General features: G+C 41.5%; 1 protein-coding gene across 1 annotated transcript in view; it reads right to left on the bottom strand.

Moving 5' to 3' along the window:
• Positions 1 to 237: 237 nt before the first annotated feature.
• mtmr9 (myotubularin related protein 9) overlaps positions 238 to 18,768 on the bottom strand; it is a 70,224-nt gene continuing 51,693 nt past the window's right edge. Inside the window, exon 11 of the mRNA XM_060917650.1 lies at positions 238 to 3,194. Coding sequence (XP_060773633.1) covers positions 3,031 to 3,194 — 164 coding nt within the window. The 3' untranslated portion in view covers positions 238 to 3,030. The remainder of the gene's footprint in view (positions 3,195 to 18,768) is intronic.

Raw genomic sequence — 18,768 nt, 5'->3', positions numbered from 1 at the left:
TAGGGTAAAGGTGATCAGTCAGAATAACTTTGGATCAATTTTGCAGTTGAGTCTTTGCTCTGAAGGCACAAGAAAACCAGAAGCATGATTTGTTTCTTTGCCTTCTGTCTGTACATATACAGTAGATCTTACAACATGCTGGTTATTAATTACATCGTTTCCCCATGTTATAGAAATGTCCTTGGAAACTGTGTGAATGCTTGCAGCATTTTTACATTGAAGACACTGCACATCATGTTATAACTTTATTAAGAGTTTATTTAATCATGTTTTATATGAAACCACCTACAGAACATTCAATGCCCAATGAATATAAAATAAAACTACAGTTAAATGTACGTCACCATGTGATATGCATTAATCACTGACATCGAACCAGTGAAATTAGGTACAAACGGCATGTTCATTCTCAGAAAAAAGCATTGCACTGAAAAGACATTTAAAAAAGAAAAAAAAAAAAGACAAACATTACATCTGAAGGAAAAAGCATGTTTTGGGTAAACAGTGAAAATGTACAGTAAAGTACAAATTATTTGGTTAACATGCGAGTCGAAAAACCTGTCTTCAGCCTGTTGCCATCGACAACGCTACATTTCGAATTCTGCGCTTGAAGCCAGACGAGATTGGGAGAGAATTCTGTGAACAACCCATGTGGGTGTGGGTAATATCAGAAATGCAAACACTCGCCAAGTGGCTAAGCAAAACGGCCTAGCTGTGAAAACGATGTGTCCTACATACAGGTTGTGACGACAGAAATGTCTAAAATAGCTTAGCATTTTAAGCGCCTGGTTTTAAACCGTTATCTGGAATATAACGCAAGAGCAGGATTATTCACTACCACGTTAACGAGGTGTTTAATGTGCAACGTCTACAGCACAGACACGATAGACTTGTACTTAAGTACGGCTTTTCGATTTTTAGTGTGAAACACTGCAACAGCAAGGAATGACAATGTTTGTTTATTTATTTTAAGGAGGCTTTCTAAGACGACGACGAATGAAAAATGATTGCTTGCTAGGCTCGGTCAGAACGTTTGGCCGTGTCTTAAGAATTACACTGCAGCAAAGTGAACAACAACAATAAAGCATGGAACATTAACTGCAACCAACACACGAGAATGTATTCTTACTCTATACGACACATTTTCTTTTCATAGGTGCTTTGCTTGAAGGGAAACTCGGCCTTTTGTTTTTTTTTTTTTAAAACCTGGGCCTTATTTTGCCATCTTTCTGGGTCCAAATTTTTATTAGGAACAAAAACAATCAAAATCCGTCCAGGAAAGAGAAAGAAACGCGATAACTGGCAACCGCAAAATAGATCCACGTCCAAATAAACCTCCTCCTCATTTAGATATGGTCAATTCCCACCCACCAGACAGGTCTGCCCTATCACACGACAGCTACAAACCAGGGAGGGTGATGGTCATCACAGGTGGCACGGTGGTGTAGTGGTTAGCACTGTCGCCTCACAGCAAGAAGGTTCTGGGTTCGAGCCCAGCGGTCTGCGTGGAACCTGCATGTTCTCCCTGTGTCTGTGTGGGTTTCCTCCAGGTGCTCTGGTTTCTCCTACAGTCCAAAGACATGCAGGTTAGGCTAACTGGTGGCTCTAAATTGTCCGTGTAAATTGCTGAGAGGAGAAAACCTCTATAATAATCCAGTAGAAGGCAACGGGAAACCACTACTGTAACGTTCCCTAGACACTTTGATGGCTGAAGCCGTCAGAGCGGCCACATCACTGTAGTGATATGGCAAAATGGATGAATGAATGGATGGATGGATGGATGTTCATCACATGCTTCCTCCGAGAAACTGCTGCTTATGCAACATTTGGGGGCGGCGTAACACATACTGAGGAAAGTGCTATCCGCCGACTTCCATATGCACGAGCTCAGAGATGCCTATGATTGGCGAGCATCGCTGTATTTGACAGGAAAGAGAAAGTATGCCGCCGCCGCTGCCGCCCCTCCCTCCCTGAGAGCACAAACCAATTCTGCTCTCTTGGGCTCCTGGCTACAGACAGCTGTGGCATAATTGGGATTTGAACTAGTGAACTCTGCATAACGTTATTATTAGTATCCAACAACATGGAAAGAATCCCTATGGGGATAAACACGTCTGTCTTTACCTCAGTATCTTTTTCTACAGTCATTGTTTCACCTTTCCAGTCTCTGGCACAGCACCTATTCACCCATTCAGCTGATTATCACACGGGGGCTGTTTCCTGATTTACGAAAGGAGAAGTCGTCGTGCAGAATGAAGTTCATTTCCAAAATAACGTCTGGATATTGAGCTGCTTACGACAATATGGACGAGGCATTTGAACGTAATGACTGTCCCTATTTACTGAGCCAGAGTTTCCAGCCCCCATGTGATAGTCGACTACAGGTGGTTGTAACTCAGCACTGGATTGGTTTCACTCGTTTTTGTCCCTAGTGAAAATCTGGAAGCAAACAGATGAGAAAATAGAGCCTGGGTTTAAAAAAAACAAAACACCAGAATTTCCTGTTAATCCTGATTACCACCATGTACTGTACGTATACGCTTTAGGACACCGCAGCACTTTTTACTGTACAGTTCCTGCTTCCCAAACTAACGCAAGTATTGTTTCCCTTATAAAATTATTTTCTTTACGCTGAAATAATTATTCACTACTGTTCTACAACAAAACTATTTCAGAGTAAACTGCTTTTGGGCAAATACTGACCATCACAGGTCTTCGTTACTGTGAAAAAAGTAAAAATAATTGCACGATTTGGTAGAGCCGCTCACATCCAACCACCTACGTGTCAAGTAACTGGCCGCTTGTCTCGATAAGCTTCACTTAGTGTATGAAAATCGCTACGACAGCCACAATTGCTCTCGTAGCCTTCGTTTGAGTGAGTTTAGACAGTTTGACTCTAACCGAGCAGACGTGATGTGTGTGAAGGTGTGCGCGTGCGTATACATACATGGGTCAGAATAAATTTCAGTAGTGCTGAATAGGAACTCAAAAGACTCCGTTCAGCTTTCTCAGTAAGGTCAGGATGCGCGTCTATGGACTCTGAAGAGGGCCGTCCTCCGTCTCTAGTTGAGCTAGCTGTCTCCTCAGGCCGTTCACTTTAATCTGTAGCTCCTTATTGTATTCGATAATATGGACCATCTCCTCGTACGCCTCATCCAGACACTTGGTTGAACGATTCCAGCGTAGGAACACACCTACGATAAAGTAAAAAATGAAGAGATCTGCTTTTTTTTCTGGATTCTGCAAAGGTATTACAAGAAAAAAAAAACATATTAAACACCAAGAAACCACCAATACATTTTAAAATGATGGGATTATATGATGCTACAGCAGTGAAGCTGAACCAAGCTGCATGGAAAGAGTCGGAAGGATCGTATTTCAAATGGTCAGATGCGCCTGCATGTCAGCAGTTTGACATCGGAATTACCCCATGTACAGATGGTCACTAGTCTTATAAACATGTTGTGAAATCAGTCATGCCCATGCGCTGTGTATATGACTACTATTTAGAGAGCTGTAAAGAGTACGCTGAAGAACCCATGGACTCCGTGACCACTACAGATATATGCAGTAACATTCACTGTGCAAGTGAAGGAAAAGGACAGGAAAGTCCAGTTTTAACATGCCTTATCCAAATTTAGCGTGAATCAAAGGCTTAAAGGGGAACTGAAGGCAAATTTTTTATCATCAAAATTCAATCTCTCATTTTATTAAATATCGGAATGCATTTTGACGGCTATTTTGTCACTGCTATAACAAGTTATGAGTGTTTGAAATATGCTATGGAATATATATCAGTCCATATGTCAAAGCGATTGCCGTAAACCAGATTCGCTGAGATCTGTGCGAGACATCGTAGGATGCAAGTAAAACATACAGCGGAAATCAAAGCGACCAACATCTGCCAACGTTGTCAAAAGACACGCGCGCCCTCTTTCGAATGCTGATGTAATCAAGCTGGAAATGGCGGCACTGACACCTGGCTGACACTTGACGTTTCGAAGTCTCGCACAAGTCTCGTGAAGATCGTGCGGATAAGCGACGCCTACTGTGGACCAAACGAACTAAATTCAACATGGCTAAAAACCGAATAGGCCGATAAGTATAATATTTAATTGCAATTCGTTGCCAATACGAGCCACGATATAAGGTTACTAAAACCGAAAACGTAATTGAATAACACGTTAATTAAGAAATAAAGCAAGCTTAAAAATGACTTCAGTTCTCCTTTAAAGGTAGACTGCCTCTCAGATTTTTCAAGTGTGGGTCATAAAAAGAATTTTCCCCGACACCCAATTATTTTTCTTTAGTGGGCCGAAAGCTACTGAATTCGAATCACAGACTTCCAATTTTATTAGTTTTTTTTTTTTAATAGAAGAATGAATGAATTTAGGGCCACGTGGCCCTAAATTCTCTGCTATTTTTCCCTGCTTCACCATGACCCAATTCAAGATACAATAGTGGTGCTTGAAAGTTTGTGAACCCTTTAGAATTTTCTATATTTCTGCATAAATATGACCTAAAACATCATCAGATTTTCACACAAGTCCTAAAAGTAGATAAAGAAAACCCAGTTAAACAAATGAGACAAAAATATTATACTTGGTCATTTATTTATTGAGGAAAATTATCCAATATTACATATCTGTGAGTGGCAAAAGTATGGGAACCTTTGCTTTCAGTATCTGGCGTGACCCCCTTGTGCAGCAATAACTGCAACTAAATATTTCCGGTAACTGTTGATCAATCCTGCACACCGACTTGGAGGAATTTTAGCCCATTCCGCCGTACAGAACAGCTTCAACTCTGGGATGTTGGTGGGTTTCCTCACATGAACTGCTAGCTTCAGGTCCTTCCACAACATTTCCATTGGATTAAGGTCAGGACTTTGACTTGGCCATTCCAAAACATTAACTTTATTCTTCTTTAACCATTCTTTGGTAGAACAACTTGTGTGCTTAGGGTCGTTGTCTTGCTGCATGACCCACCTTCTCTTGAGATTCAGTTCATGGACAGATGTCCTGACATTTTCCTTTAGAATTCGCTGGTATAATTCATAATTCATTGTTCCATCAATGATGACAAGCCGTCCTGGCCCAGATGCAGCAAAACAGGCCCAAACCATGACACTACCACCACTATGTTTCACAGATGGGATAAGGTTCTTATGCTGGAATGCAGTGTTTTCCTTTCTCCAAATATAACGCTTCTCATTTAAACCAAAATGTTTTATTTTGGTATCAACCGTCCACAAAACATTTTTTCCAATAGCCTTCTGGCTTGTCCATGTGATCTTCAGCAAACTGCAGACGAACAGCAATGTTCTTTTTGGAGAGCAGTGGCTTTCTCCTTGCAACCCCACCATGCACACCATTGTTGTTCAGTGTTCTCCTGATGGTGGACTCATGAACATTAGCCAATGTGAGAGAGGCCTTCAGTTGCTTAGAAGTTACCTTGGGGTCCTTTGTGACTTCGCCAACTATTACACGTCTTGCTCTTGGAGTGATCTTTGTAGGTCGACCACTCCTGGGGAGGGTAACAATGGTCTTGAATTTCCTCCATTTGTATACAATCTGTCTGACTGTGGACTGGTGGAGTCCAAACTCTTTAGAGATGGTTTTGTAAGCTTTTCCAGCCTGATGAGCATCAACAACACTTTTTCTGAGGTCCTCAGAAATCTCCTTTGTTCGTGCCATGATACACTTCCACAAACATGTGTTGTGAAGATCAGACTTTGATAGATCCCTGTTCTTTAAATAAAACAGGGTGCCCACTCACACCTGATTGTCATCCCATTGATTGAAAACACCTGATTCTAATTTCACCTTCAAATTAACTGCTAATCCTTGAGGTTCGCATACTTTTGCCACTCACCGATATGTAATATTGGATCATTTTCCTCAATAAATAAATGACCAAGTATAATATTTTTGCCTCATCTGTTTAACTGAGTTCTCTTTATCTACTTTTAGGACTTGTGTGAAAATCTGATGATGTTTTAGGTCATAATTATGCAGAAATATAGAAAATTCTAAAGGGTTCACAAACTTTCAAGCACCACTGTACGTCATGCATCACATGGTGGGCTTTCCCTGTTCATGCAAGGCATTGTGGGATATAAATTTGAAACAGGAGAGAAAAATGGAGGACGCGAGCATGCGAATGAAACGTGAAAGACCGAAGAAAAGACGTTATGTTGCGAAGGAAAGGAAACGCAGGACCAAACTAATAAATATCGACGGTCAGCGAGCACCTCAGTGTGATCAGCTGTTCACACTGCTGTTGAAGCAGCCTTTAGTTGCTATGCTGCTAAGCTTTGGAACCAACTTCCAGATGATATCAAAAATGCTCCTACTGTTGTTAGTTTTAAATCCAGGCTCAAGACAAAGCTGTTTTCAGATGCTTTCACTTGACTAATTTTTACCTAAAGTGTAATTAATTTCCTTTAATATAATTTCTTTTAATTTTGATTTTAATGATTTTACTTTATTTTAATTTCTTTTTAATCTTGGATTTTAATGATTTTACTTTAATTCTTTGTTACTGTTCTTATGCTTTTATTTTTTGTGAAGCACATTGAATTGCGGGCGGCACAGTGGTGTAGTGGTTAGCGCTGTCGCCTCACAGCAAGAAGGTCCTGGGTTCGAGCCCCGGGGCCGGCGAGGGCCTTTCTGTGTGGAGTTTGCATGTTCTCCCCGTGTCCGCGTGGGTTTCCTCCGGGTGCTCCGGTTTCCCCCACAGTCCAAAGACATGCAGGTTAGGTTAACTGGTGACTCTAAATTGACCGTAGGTGTGAATGTGAGTGTGAATGGTTGTCTGTGTCTATGTGTCAGCCCTGTGATGACCTGGCGACTTGTCCAGGGTGTACCCCGCCTTTCGCCCGTAGTCAGCTGGGATAGGCTCCAGCTTGCCTGCGACCCTGTAGAAGGATAAAGCAGCTAGAGATAATGAGATGAGACACATGAATTGCATGTGTGTATGAAATGCGCTATACAAATAAACTTGCCTTGCCTATCAACAGGTAAAAAAAAAAATCTCCTTTTTAAGAACTAGAGTATGCACCTGTATACAGTACACTATGGGCTTTAAAGCATGTGTGGTAACATTACTTTAAGAACCCATTCCAGCCTGCACTACTACAGCCCCAGTCCTGTTGCCATATGAACAGCCTGAAGTAACCCTGCATTGAAACAGTGCCATTTTCATAAGAAGAAAAAGCCTCATACAGGCATTAACATAAGCTGCTCTATTAGTCTTGCTGGTTTACATTTGTAGAAACCAGCCGAGCTGCAGTTAAGTAGGTGGAATTGATACGTGTATTTTTTTTTTCTCCTTGAACCCACCAGCCCATTCCCACCCATGTTCATGAAGCTCTGTCCCCAGCAAAGGTGGCCCAAAGTATCTAGAAAACAAGATCTGTGAGCTACTGCTCACTTACTGTACGTATCCCCCCACTCTCACTTATATCAGAATGAAAGCAATCGATGGAACAGGACACTTATTATGAATGTTGACTTCAACAAATAATTAACCCTGAAACAAATAAGTAAAGAGCCGTGTCTCTCCCCAGGGATTTCACATAGCATCCTGGTAAACTGTCATTTTGAAATAGCATTTTGCTTCTTGAAACAGCGTCAAAATCCACCCTATATGTTTCGTAAATACATTCAGTCGGTAAACAGGAAGTCGATGTGCGACAGACCTGAAAACGGTACACGGTATAGAACCCCAAGCTGAAGTTTGGTACCAAGTAGCTATGATTTGTGGTTGCTGAGAAAAAGGGTGTTTCGGATGGACGGAGATAAGGACGGACAGAGATAATCCAGTATACCCCCCTCCCCCTCCTCAAAACGGGAGTACAATGAGACCCGTCAATGATGGCGTAGCTCACTCTGGCCCCGTCCAGTCCAGAAGGAACGATCTAAAGTGGGCCACCTTGCGCAATAAATGTTACAAGTTATATACACTATAGACAAGCTACATACAGAAGCTATATACACCCTAGGAATACCGACCTATTTGCCAGAAAGAATCCAAAATGGCGAGGAATTGACTGAGAAGTTGTTGATTTTTATTGAACTGCTCATTAAGGCTTAATTAATCCATAACTTCATTAATAATTGTAATTAAGTAAATCTGGGTAGAAGTTATATGGACCCTAGGTGCCCCTACCTTCATGCCAGAAAGAATCAAAATCGGTGAAGAATTGAGGGAGAAGAAGCGATGTGTGTGGAAACTGCTCGTTAGGGCTTAATTACTCCACATCTTCATTATTAATTGCAACTATGCAAATCTGGGTAGAAGCCATATGCATCCCAGGCAGAGCTACCTTCCTGCCAAAAAGAATAAAAATCAGTGAAGAACTGAGAGAGAAGAAGCGATTTTCGTGAAATGTGGACGACGACGACGGACAGATGATGGACAACACTATCAGAATGTTGATGTAAATGGTGATTTTTTTTTTTTCTAGACATACTGAGGTAAAGTTTGGTGTTCCACAAGGTTCTGTCTTTGGCCCACTGCTTTTTTCTTTATATGTGTTACCTCTGGGTGATGATATTCATAACAGTGGCGGCTGGCTTTTGTAAAAGTGAGGGAGGAAGGAATGCTTGGTTGAAGGTCACGGGCCCCAATGCGACCGCACCTGCTGGACCGGCTATAGTTACACGCACGGGTTGAGTTGATAATAGTTTTTCCTGAATAATTCATTAACATCCTTTCCACGGTGTCAAACAACTGGCAACAGTCAACAAGTAAAAGAACAACAATAACATTATTTCACAACTATTTACATGGGATATAGCCGTGTTTAAGACAAACATTGATGTTAAGGAATGATTCAGGCCAACTGATTGAGGCTCCCTATTTATATATCAAGTCAATTCTCCGTGCTGTCTGATTTGCAAATCTATCTGTGACCTGATCGTACCACGCTGGATCTTTTTGGAGTGTCTTGAGAATCTTTTTTTCAATTGAAATAATGGCCAGATGTTTTAATCTCTCCTGCCCCATTGCGTTGCGTGTGTACGTTTTAATTCTCTTGAGGCACGAAAAACTCCTTTCAACCCCTGCAGAGGTTGCGCCAATTGTTCCAATCAGGGACATGAGCCTGTACAACTGTGGCATCGCCCCATCAAGACCACTGGACTTCATGAAGCCAAGGGCATCGCAAATTTTTCTTGATGAATTTATTTCTGCATTGTGATAAAAATGCTGCAGTTCGATTCTCAGCTTTTCTTGATCAAAAAGGTGGCCATATGTCTCCATCAAATTTGACAGTAGCTGCGTAGGAAATGATATTTTGAACGAGTCGAATTTCGCCGCATCCAAAAGCTCCATGAAGCGCAAGCGGTCGAGGTGTTGAAAGCGCTGAGTTATTTGAGTGCGCAAGTTGTCGTGGATGGAATCATAAAGTGCTCTGTAGGACTGACGGGGATTAAGCAGCCTTCTTTTGACCCTGTGAGACAAGTCAGGGTCTTCTGTTAGAGACGCAGCCCTGGCGTAGATTTTGTCAAAGGCGCTCTGTACTTTTAGCTCATCCAATATTTGCAGGAGATTCTCTATTCGCCGTTTGCAAAAGGCGACATCCATGGATTTGTGCTGCAAGATGTCAAACACCACGTCAGTGTGCGAAAACAACTGCTCAAAAGTGAAGAGTAAAAACGCAAATTCAAACTCTTGCATTTTCGACCTCAAGCCATCAGCTAAACGTATTGTCTCATCATCCATCATTGGGCGCTCAGTAATGTTCTCGAAAATCTGAAGTAGTTCGTCATAATTTGAAGCAACCGTGTTCACGACCCTAGAGGAAAAGTTCCAGCGAGTGGGAGCGCTCCGGGGAATGCGGGCGCAACTGAACTCCTCGAGTAAAGAAACCCTCTTGCTGGACTTGGAGAAAAAAGACGTGAAGCCACCCAAGTGAGCAAAGAAGTATTTTGCTTGGGGAATGGTCTTAACACCCTGACTTAAAACTAGGTTTAAGCGATGTGCATAGCAGTGGACAAATGTTGCACAGGGAGCCAATTCTCTCACTTTAGCCTGAAGGCCATTCAAGTCCGAGGCCATGACCGTGGCACCATCGTAAGTCTGAGCGACAAGTTTATCCTTGAAATTGAAACCTGACAACCCAGTCTGCACGAAATCGAACAAGGATTGTGCACTGCGACCACTGGACACATCAAAAAATCCTAGAAAGCGTTCCTGAATTGTACCTTGATTATCGACATAGCGCAAGATGACAGACAGTTGTGAATGACAGCTTATGTCTGTGGTCTCGTCGATTTGCCACGAGAAGAAGGGTGCCGTGTTAAGTTGCTTTTGGATTTCTGAATTAATTGAACCAGCTATAGCGGATATTAGATCATTCTGGATTGTTTTTGACATGCCTGTGAAGACAGTCGAACTTTCCAGATGCTCTGCCAGAACACGATCATAGCGAGCAATAACCTCCGCTAGCTCCCTGTAATTGCCCTTATTGTCCGAATTCCCCCCTTCTTCATGTCCCCTCAGTGACAACTCTTGCATGCCTAGGTAGGCTGTTGCATCTATCAGACGTTTTAATACCTCTCTATTGCGACTCACTTTAGCATTGTGCTGCTGGATTTGCAGCCGCACACCCTCGTCTACCACCCTATCTATTGGCATGGTGCCTAGTAAGGACAGTCGGATAGCAGCACCAACGTGGTCTTGACACTTCTCATGGCGTTTGGTTGCCCTATCTAGATTTTTTAAATCATTGAAACCATGAACACTCCACGCTTGTGATTTGGCATTGTTCATTAGCAAACAGGGCCAGCAATATAATCGATGGGTGGTAACGCTACCAGTGAGCCATGTGTACCTAGCAAACCATGTAGCATTCACTGTACTGCCTTTGCCATTGGGTTTTGTGATTTCGATTTTAGGGGTTGGTCTACCTGCTGCTTTGATGGCTGATTTTTCACTGTAGCTCAGCCCATGGAAGGGTTTTGCAAGCAAAACATTCACCACGTCCTCTGTTTCCATTACTTTATTCGTAGAATATCTATAACATAGTCAATCCACTTCCACCTCGCCGTTCTCACTCTGACTGCCGAAGTGCCCGAGTCACCGGATCTAGAAGTTAAGTTTGATAAGATAACCCCTCCCCCCAGGCAGCTAAGGCCTCTACTTATTGGTTCATTGCGCAACTAGGGCTGCAGCCTATTGGTTGATATTTTGTAGCACTTGTCAGATCTCTTAGCTAGTCCCACCCTCTTAGAGGAGGATTTTCCTCCTCTCTCTCATTGAAGTCTATGTTAACCACGAGCCGCCAGTGCCGGAGACTGTTTGAATCGGAGTGAATGGGAGCCGAAGGGAGGAAGATCCTCCGTGCAGTAATTTCTAATAGCGAGCGATAGGGGGTGCTAATGTAATTTCACCCAGAGAAACGAATATAATGTACATGTCGTATTTGGCAGTAAAATAGTAATATTCAAGGACAGCAATTCATTAAATTGGTCAAGACAATTTCGACTTTTTATTCTTAGAATTTTTAAGGAGGATCTTCCTCCCTCTCCTCACTGGAGAAGCCACCTGTGATTCATAAACATTGTATTAGTTTCCACTGTTATGCTGATGACACACAGTTGTATGTTTCTGCAAAACCTGATGAGAGACACCAGCTTAATAGAATTGAGGAACGTGTGAAGGACATTAGACACTGGATGCTTATTAACTTCCTTCTGCTTAACTCTGACAAGACTTGTACTAGGACCACATGCAGCTAGAAATAGGTTTTCTGATTACACAGTAACTCTGGATGGCCTGTTTCCGTTTCTTCATGTGCAGCAGTAAAAGACCTCGGGGTGATTATTGACCCCAGTCTTTCGTTTGAAACTCACATCGATAACATTACCCGGATAGCTTTCTTTCATCTCAGAAACATTGCTAAGATAAGAAATTTAATGCCACGACATGACGCAGAAAAACTAATTCATGATTTTGTTACCTCTAGGTTGGATTATTACTGTCTGGATGTTCCAATAAGTGCATAAACAAGCTCCAGTCAGTTCAAAATGCAGCAGCAAGAGTCCTTACTAGAACTAGAAGATATGACCACATCACCCCTGTCTTATCCACACTGCATTGGCTCCCAATCAAATTTCGTACTGATTATAAAATAAAGCACTGAATGGTCTCGCACCACAGAACCTGAGCGAACTTCTGGTCCTTTATGACCCGCCACGCCTACTTAGATCAAAAGGTGCAGGCTATCTGCTGGTACTTCGTATAGTGAAGGTTGCATCAGGGGGCAGAGCCTTTTCTTACAAAGCCCCACAGTTATGGAACAGCCTTCCAAGTAGTGTTCAGGAATCAGACACAGTCTCAGCGTTTAAGTCTAGGCTGAAAACATATCTGTTTAGTCAAGCCTTTTGTTAATGTTGTTTATGAGGTAAAGGAGTAGATCTGGAGGATCCTCAGACAGTGTTTTGGTAAACTGGGATGTATGGATGCTGTCAGTCCCCACTCGCTTGCTCACTCGAGTTTGTTGATGGTGTAATGGCTGCTGCTTTATGTCCCGGGGCTCCCGCATGCCTGTGTTACCTTCTGGCTCTCCCCTTTTAGTTATGTTGTCATAGTTAGTTTTGCCGGAGTCCCTGCTTGCACTCAGCGCAAAATGTATACTGTCCTTACTCATCAGGGGACATTGGGCATACCTAACAACCTGTGTTTTCTCTCCCCCCACCCCACCCCACTCTGTCTGTCCCTCTGAGTTACATGTCAAATCTGAGACCGAGATGCTGACCTGCCTGATCCATCCTGATGCCCTAAAAGTATGCCTGATGCCTTGAAAGTATTGGTATTGCGATACCAGCCTTATTGGTATCAAATTGAAAAGAAAATCAGTGGTATAACCCATCCCTCGCTTTCACAGCCACTTAATACACATGTGCTGAATGAAGCCAAACCTATTTGACATTTATTAAACCTTTAAGCATGGGTGGCAAACTCTGGCCCGCGGGCCAAATTGGGCCCGCAGTGTAATTATATTTGGCCCGCGAGACAATCCCAAATGACTACTCGTCGGATTTGTGTATACAGCGCATTCACCACTAATACTACAAATCCCATAATGCTCTGCTGTTGTTTTGGCGCGTCAATCAGGACAGGACCCAGAAACGCAGTAGGACGTCCAAACGTTCAACAACAAACGGACAGTTGCCATAGCGACTTCACGCTACAACTTTCACCGTGCTACCCCTTCCCAAAAATGGCGAAAAGAAAGGCAGAAAACCGGAGCTTTCTGAACAGGTGCGAGGAAGAATATCTGTTTACATTTGTAAAAGACAGACCCGTTTGTCTTGTTTGTGGAGTCAACGTGGCTATAACTAAGGAGTACTTGGCGCTGAGTTTAGCCGGCGATTTGCCGACTTTGATGTCCAGAAATGTAGGTTTGCACTGCTCAGTAATCCCTTCGCAGTTGATGTGGAAAACGTACCAACCAACCTCCAAATGGAGCTGATTGAACTCCAGTGTAATGACACGCTGAAGTCAAAGTATGATGCTGTGGGCGCCGCACAGTTTCCACAGTTCATCCCTGACACAATGCCTCAGCTCCGCACCCAAGCTGCTCAGATGCTCTCCATGTTCGGCAGCACTTATCTACGTGAGCAACTTTTCTGCTCAATGAAGATGACCAAAACATCTCACAGGAGACGTCTGACTGATGAACACCTTCGCTCGATACTGAGGATTTCCTCAGCTCAGAGCCTGAGCCCAGACATTGATGAACTAGCATCCAAGAAGAGATGCCAGGTATCTGGCTTGGGCACATCAGATTAGATCAGTGTGTAGCAAACTGAGCAATAATTAACCTTTTCTTTATGCACTTTTTCTTGCTACTCCAAGGCATGGGCTTGAATGGTTGATTGTTGTTTTATTTTTAAAATTATTAGCCTGTGGAAAACGTTTATTTTGATATTTAAATCAGAAGGCTGCACATAGAAAAAAGGCATACGATTTTTATTTAAATTTCATTTAATAAATTAATGCCATTGATGTGGTTTTTTTTATTTGAAATTCGATTTAGCATGTCTGCACTATTGTTATATATTGTATAGTAATAAGCGTTGCTTGTTCCATATTCAATGTTAAAGCAAAACTTGTTTGGGTCCATATTAAAGGGATAGTTCGGGATTTTTGACATGAATCTGTATGGCATCCCCATCAATAGTGTCGTGCAAACACACTGACTTACCCCTGACAGCATCCTGTGAGTCCAGTTCTTGTCCAGTTTTGGTCCAGACGAAAGTAGTCCGGCAAGTTTGTTGGGGTCACGAAAGTAAAACGTTTTTCGTCTCAAAACAGTACGTGTTCAAAAGAGTGATATATTTGCATCACAAAACCGTTGCCAAATAAAAAGTCAGACCTCGAAATCGCTTGGCACTATTTTCTCTCCCTCGGTATCACTGCGCGCTGCCGGCTTCATCCAGCTGCGGCTCCAGCTTCAAGGATAAGCTGGAGCCGCATAAGTAGGAGTCCCGGCGGGTGGTTTGTATTCGATTCGTTTATATCCCGACCTTGTCAGCTGTCAGATTTATGTTCATGGACCCGGTAAGCTGGTAAATAATATTTATTTATTTTTTTCTTTACCAAATTCTAACAGAAAACGAGAGCGCCCGAAAGGGAAAACCGAGCCGAGCCGCCTCACGGCTGTAATGCAAATTGCTTTCCTCCTCAGTATACAAGTGCGCTTCCATGGCAGGGAAAAAGAAACTACCACTGCTGCCTATGTAGTGCCCTATTTATACAAATAGGAGTCATTCAGGATTCAGCCATGTTTTTGCTCCGTGTCATGGCTGAATCCTGAATGACTCCTATTTGTATAAATAGGGCACTACATAGGCAGCAGTGGTAGTTTCTTTTTCCCTGCCATGGAAACGCACTTGTATACTGAGGAGGAAAGCAATTTGCATTACAGCCGTGAGGCGGCTCGGCTCGGTTTTCCCTTTCGGGCGCTCTCGTTTTCTGTTAGAATTTGGTAAAGAAAAAAATAAATAAATATTATTTACCAGCTTACCGGGTCCATGAACATAAATCTGACAGCTGACAAGGTCGGGATATAAACGAATCGAATACAAACCACCCGCCGGGACTCCTACTTATGCGGCTCCAGCTTATCCTTGAAGCTGGAGCCGCAGCTGGATGAAGTCGGCAGCGCGCAGTGATACCGAGGGAGAGAAAATAGTGCCAAGCGATTTCGAGGTCTGACTTTTTATTTGGCAACGGTTTTGTGATGCAAATATATCACTCTTTTGAACACGTACTGTTTTGAGACGAAAAACGTTTTACTTTCGTGACCCCAACAAACTTGCCGGACTACTTTTGTCTGGACCAAAACTGGACTCACAGGATGCTGTCAGGGGTAAGTCAGTGTGTTTGCACGACACTATTGATGGGGATGCCATACAGATTCATGTCAAAAATCCCAAACTATCCCTTTAAAAGGTTCATTTGTTCAATGTTGGCCCGCGACTTTGTTCAAGTTTTAAATTTTGGCCCACTGTGTATTTGAGTTTGACACCCCTGCCTTAAAGCAACCTCACATGAGGAAAAAAACCCCCACATGAAATAGAGTGAAGTTTTGCTTTTCAGTGTGAAACGTTTTCCACATGAAACTAATGAAAAGTAATACAGGTTTAATTCTAGGTTTGTTGTTTTATGCATTATCTTCAAGTGTGGTTGATTTTTCTTAAATGGAACTGCACATTAAAATATACAGGAGCAGCATTTAATCACTGACCAAAAAAAAAAAAGCACTTCCCTGCTGATTTGTTCTTCATTACTGAGATCAAGCAAAGCAAAAAAGTGATGCAATGAAGGTTTTGCTTATCAGTGTGATGCATTTTCTGCATGGCAGTAATTAAAATAATACAGCGTGTGTGTTGTGTTTTAGGTTTTGTTTTTTCCACTGGTGTGGCTGCTTCTTGCTCTAGAACACAAGCTTTTCTGTTAGCTATTAAAGGAGAACTGAAGGCAAATTTTTATTACCAAAATTCTAGTTCTCTCATTTTATTAAATATAGGAATGCAATTTTGATAGCTATTTTGTCACGGCTATAGCAAGTTATGAGTGTTTGAAATATGCTATGCGATATACATCAGTCCATATGTCAAAGCAATGGCTGTAAATGAGATTCGCTGCGAGACATCCTGGTTTTGATAGCAATCAGGAAAGTTTGTAAAAAGTAGGCAGTGATCATCATTTAAACTTGTTTTTGTGCAATATTTCGTTTGGAAAACAGTTCATTTGGTGGAATAAATGTGACACAAGATGCCGAGTACGTGTTTTGCATGTAGTTGTGGTCTGGCTGACACTTCATGTTTCGAAGTCTTGCACACGGGTCAGCCACAATCAGATGTACCTACTTGTTTGAGATCATGTAACACTATGTAACAGCCTTCTATTTATGTTTATTAAACTATTTCATATGTTGTAATGGTAGACTATCATTGCCAATGTATGACGTTTCAAAGCCAGATCATAATTTACCACCACTGAATCCGTTTCAGTTTTTTTTTTATCAGACAAACTCTTCATATTGCACATTTTCACCATGTAACGCATGTTCATTTGATTTAATACCCCAGAATGCATCATTGCTGCTTAAACTTGCCAATAATTTGTCAAACACTAACTGTTTTAGTAAATCAGCAGATTTCTGAGGAACAAATTGACAGCTGAATCACGGAATTCCGATAAAAATGAAATCTTTCACAATAGTTTTGTCAATGGGGGGTGCTGAACCTAATTTGTTTTCTTTGTCACTGCAAAGTTGAAAATGGCCTGAGAAATCTTATTTAATGCATTTTAATAAACACTTTAAATTAAATACAGACATTTTATGTAGTATGTGATATGATTTGATACAAAAACCTTGTTGCTGGGGGCATATGTTTGCAAAATTCACATGCCAAAGATTTTGCGCGTCATTTCCGTTGTTTTCTGTAGTGTCCGTAGCGGTCTTGCTGTAACAGAATGCTGCAGAATTTTTTTACCATTTTTGGTGATTATGACATGCATTGGTCCTGTTGGCCTCATGTAGGGCTCTAGTTACATATTCATACGTCTTTAGTTGTTATATTAATAGATATATTTGCAATATGTAGTGTCCGTAACGGGTGTAGTGTCCGTAACGTTATGTGTAACATTGTTCAAGTATATAAGCTATGTAATCTTTGATGGAAAGGACAACCAACTGTCAATTAATTAAGGAACTAGTATAATAAGCCGATACTATGCATAAAATGTTTTGTGAGCCCAATAATTGGAGCTTTAATAAAGTGTTGTGAAATTTTGTGTTTCTCTGTCTAATATCGGGGTCCCTGATAACGTGTCACATAACTAGAAGACCCAGCAAATATATGTAACTATACTCAATTGTAACATTCAACAGGGCACTTTATGGCATAACAGTTCGTTGCCCCATCAACATTTGCTTTTGAGGTGTTTTAAGTGGATCTATCCCGTTATATCTTTTAATGTAGTGTCCGTAACGTCAACAACCTAGCAGAATGGGGCATGTATAAAATGAGGTATATTTTCAAAACGGAAAGAGAATGCTACATGAAATTTTAGGTATGGGACCCCAATATGTTCAAGCCCATATCATCACAGTTTTGACCATTTTGGGTAACCTTGGGTTTTTTGTTATTTTGGAACCTATAAGGTCCATCAGCAGCCGGTTTCACCAAGTTAGACTATGACTTTAACTTAGACAGCGGGTATAGTCGGGCTTAGCATAGACGTCTAACAAATACTGTTGCACAAAGCAGTTAAGACTCCGACTATCTTAAGTCGTACTATGCTGCAAAGGATTGTGGGCATTTTAAGACTCTTTTCAAAACAAAAAAAAATGGCAGACAGTGGTCGTTCAGTGCCGTTTAGCCACTCGGAAAATCTGGCTATATTAGAGGAATTTAATTCCTACAAAGACGTTTTATTAGGAAAATTCAGCGAAGAACGTAGCAATAAGAAAAAACATGAAGTGTGGGAAAAAATAACGTCGTCTGTGAATAGTGTTAATCCATCTGCGAGAAGAGATGTTGCTGCCATGCAGAAACGGAAACTAAAAGTAACCACCGAAATGGTCATCAACATTTATGGCGACGAGTCGCCCTTATTCTGGGGAGTGAAAGGAGGAAAGGAGAGCGGAGTAACCGGCTTCGCCAGACCCAGAAGCAACTCCCCTAGCAACGTTGAAGCTGAGGCTCCTTCACCCTCGGAGTTGTCATCACCCAGTACCTGCGCGGATGTGACACTACACGAAGAGCCTACCAAAAGGAAAGACTGCAACTTAAATTGAAGAGACTCACGCAGATGGAGGAGTGATGTAGTAATATATATATATATATATATATATATATATATATATATATATATATATATATATATATGTGTGTGTGTGTGTGTGTGAGTGTATGAGACAGAGAGAGAGAGATAAGTGATGAGTGGTGATGTAATTATATGCATAAATTAATTGACATTTATATTATTTATATATATTTATAAGTAATAAAATGAATAAGCTGGCATTACACTGTTTGTTCTTTATTGAATACTTTATAGTTAGATTATAATAGCCTAAATTTGTGTATTACATACTTGCAATGTACTTCACTGCCTTAACATTTCAAGCTTTCTTGTAGTTATTGACATTGATGGCACTTATGGCTTGACTGTTTTTTTTTTTAAATTAAATTTTATAGCCCTTAGACCCATATTAGACTGGGGGGAGGGTGTCTTACT

Source organism: Neoarius graeffei, chromosome 3, assembly GCF_027579695.1.
Source record: "Neoarius graeffei isolate fNeoGra1 chromosome 3, fNeoGra1.pri, whole genome shotgun sequence".
NCBI lineage: Eukaryota > Metazoa > Chordata > Actinopteri > Siluriformes > Ariidae > Neoarius > Neoarius graeffei.
Note: the sequence above shows the minus strand (reverse complement) of the source record. Positions and strands in the feature narration are given on the sequence as shown.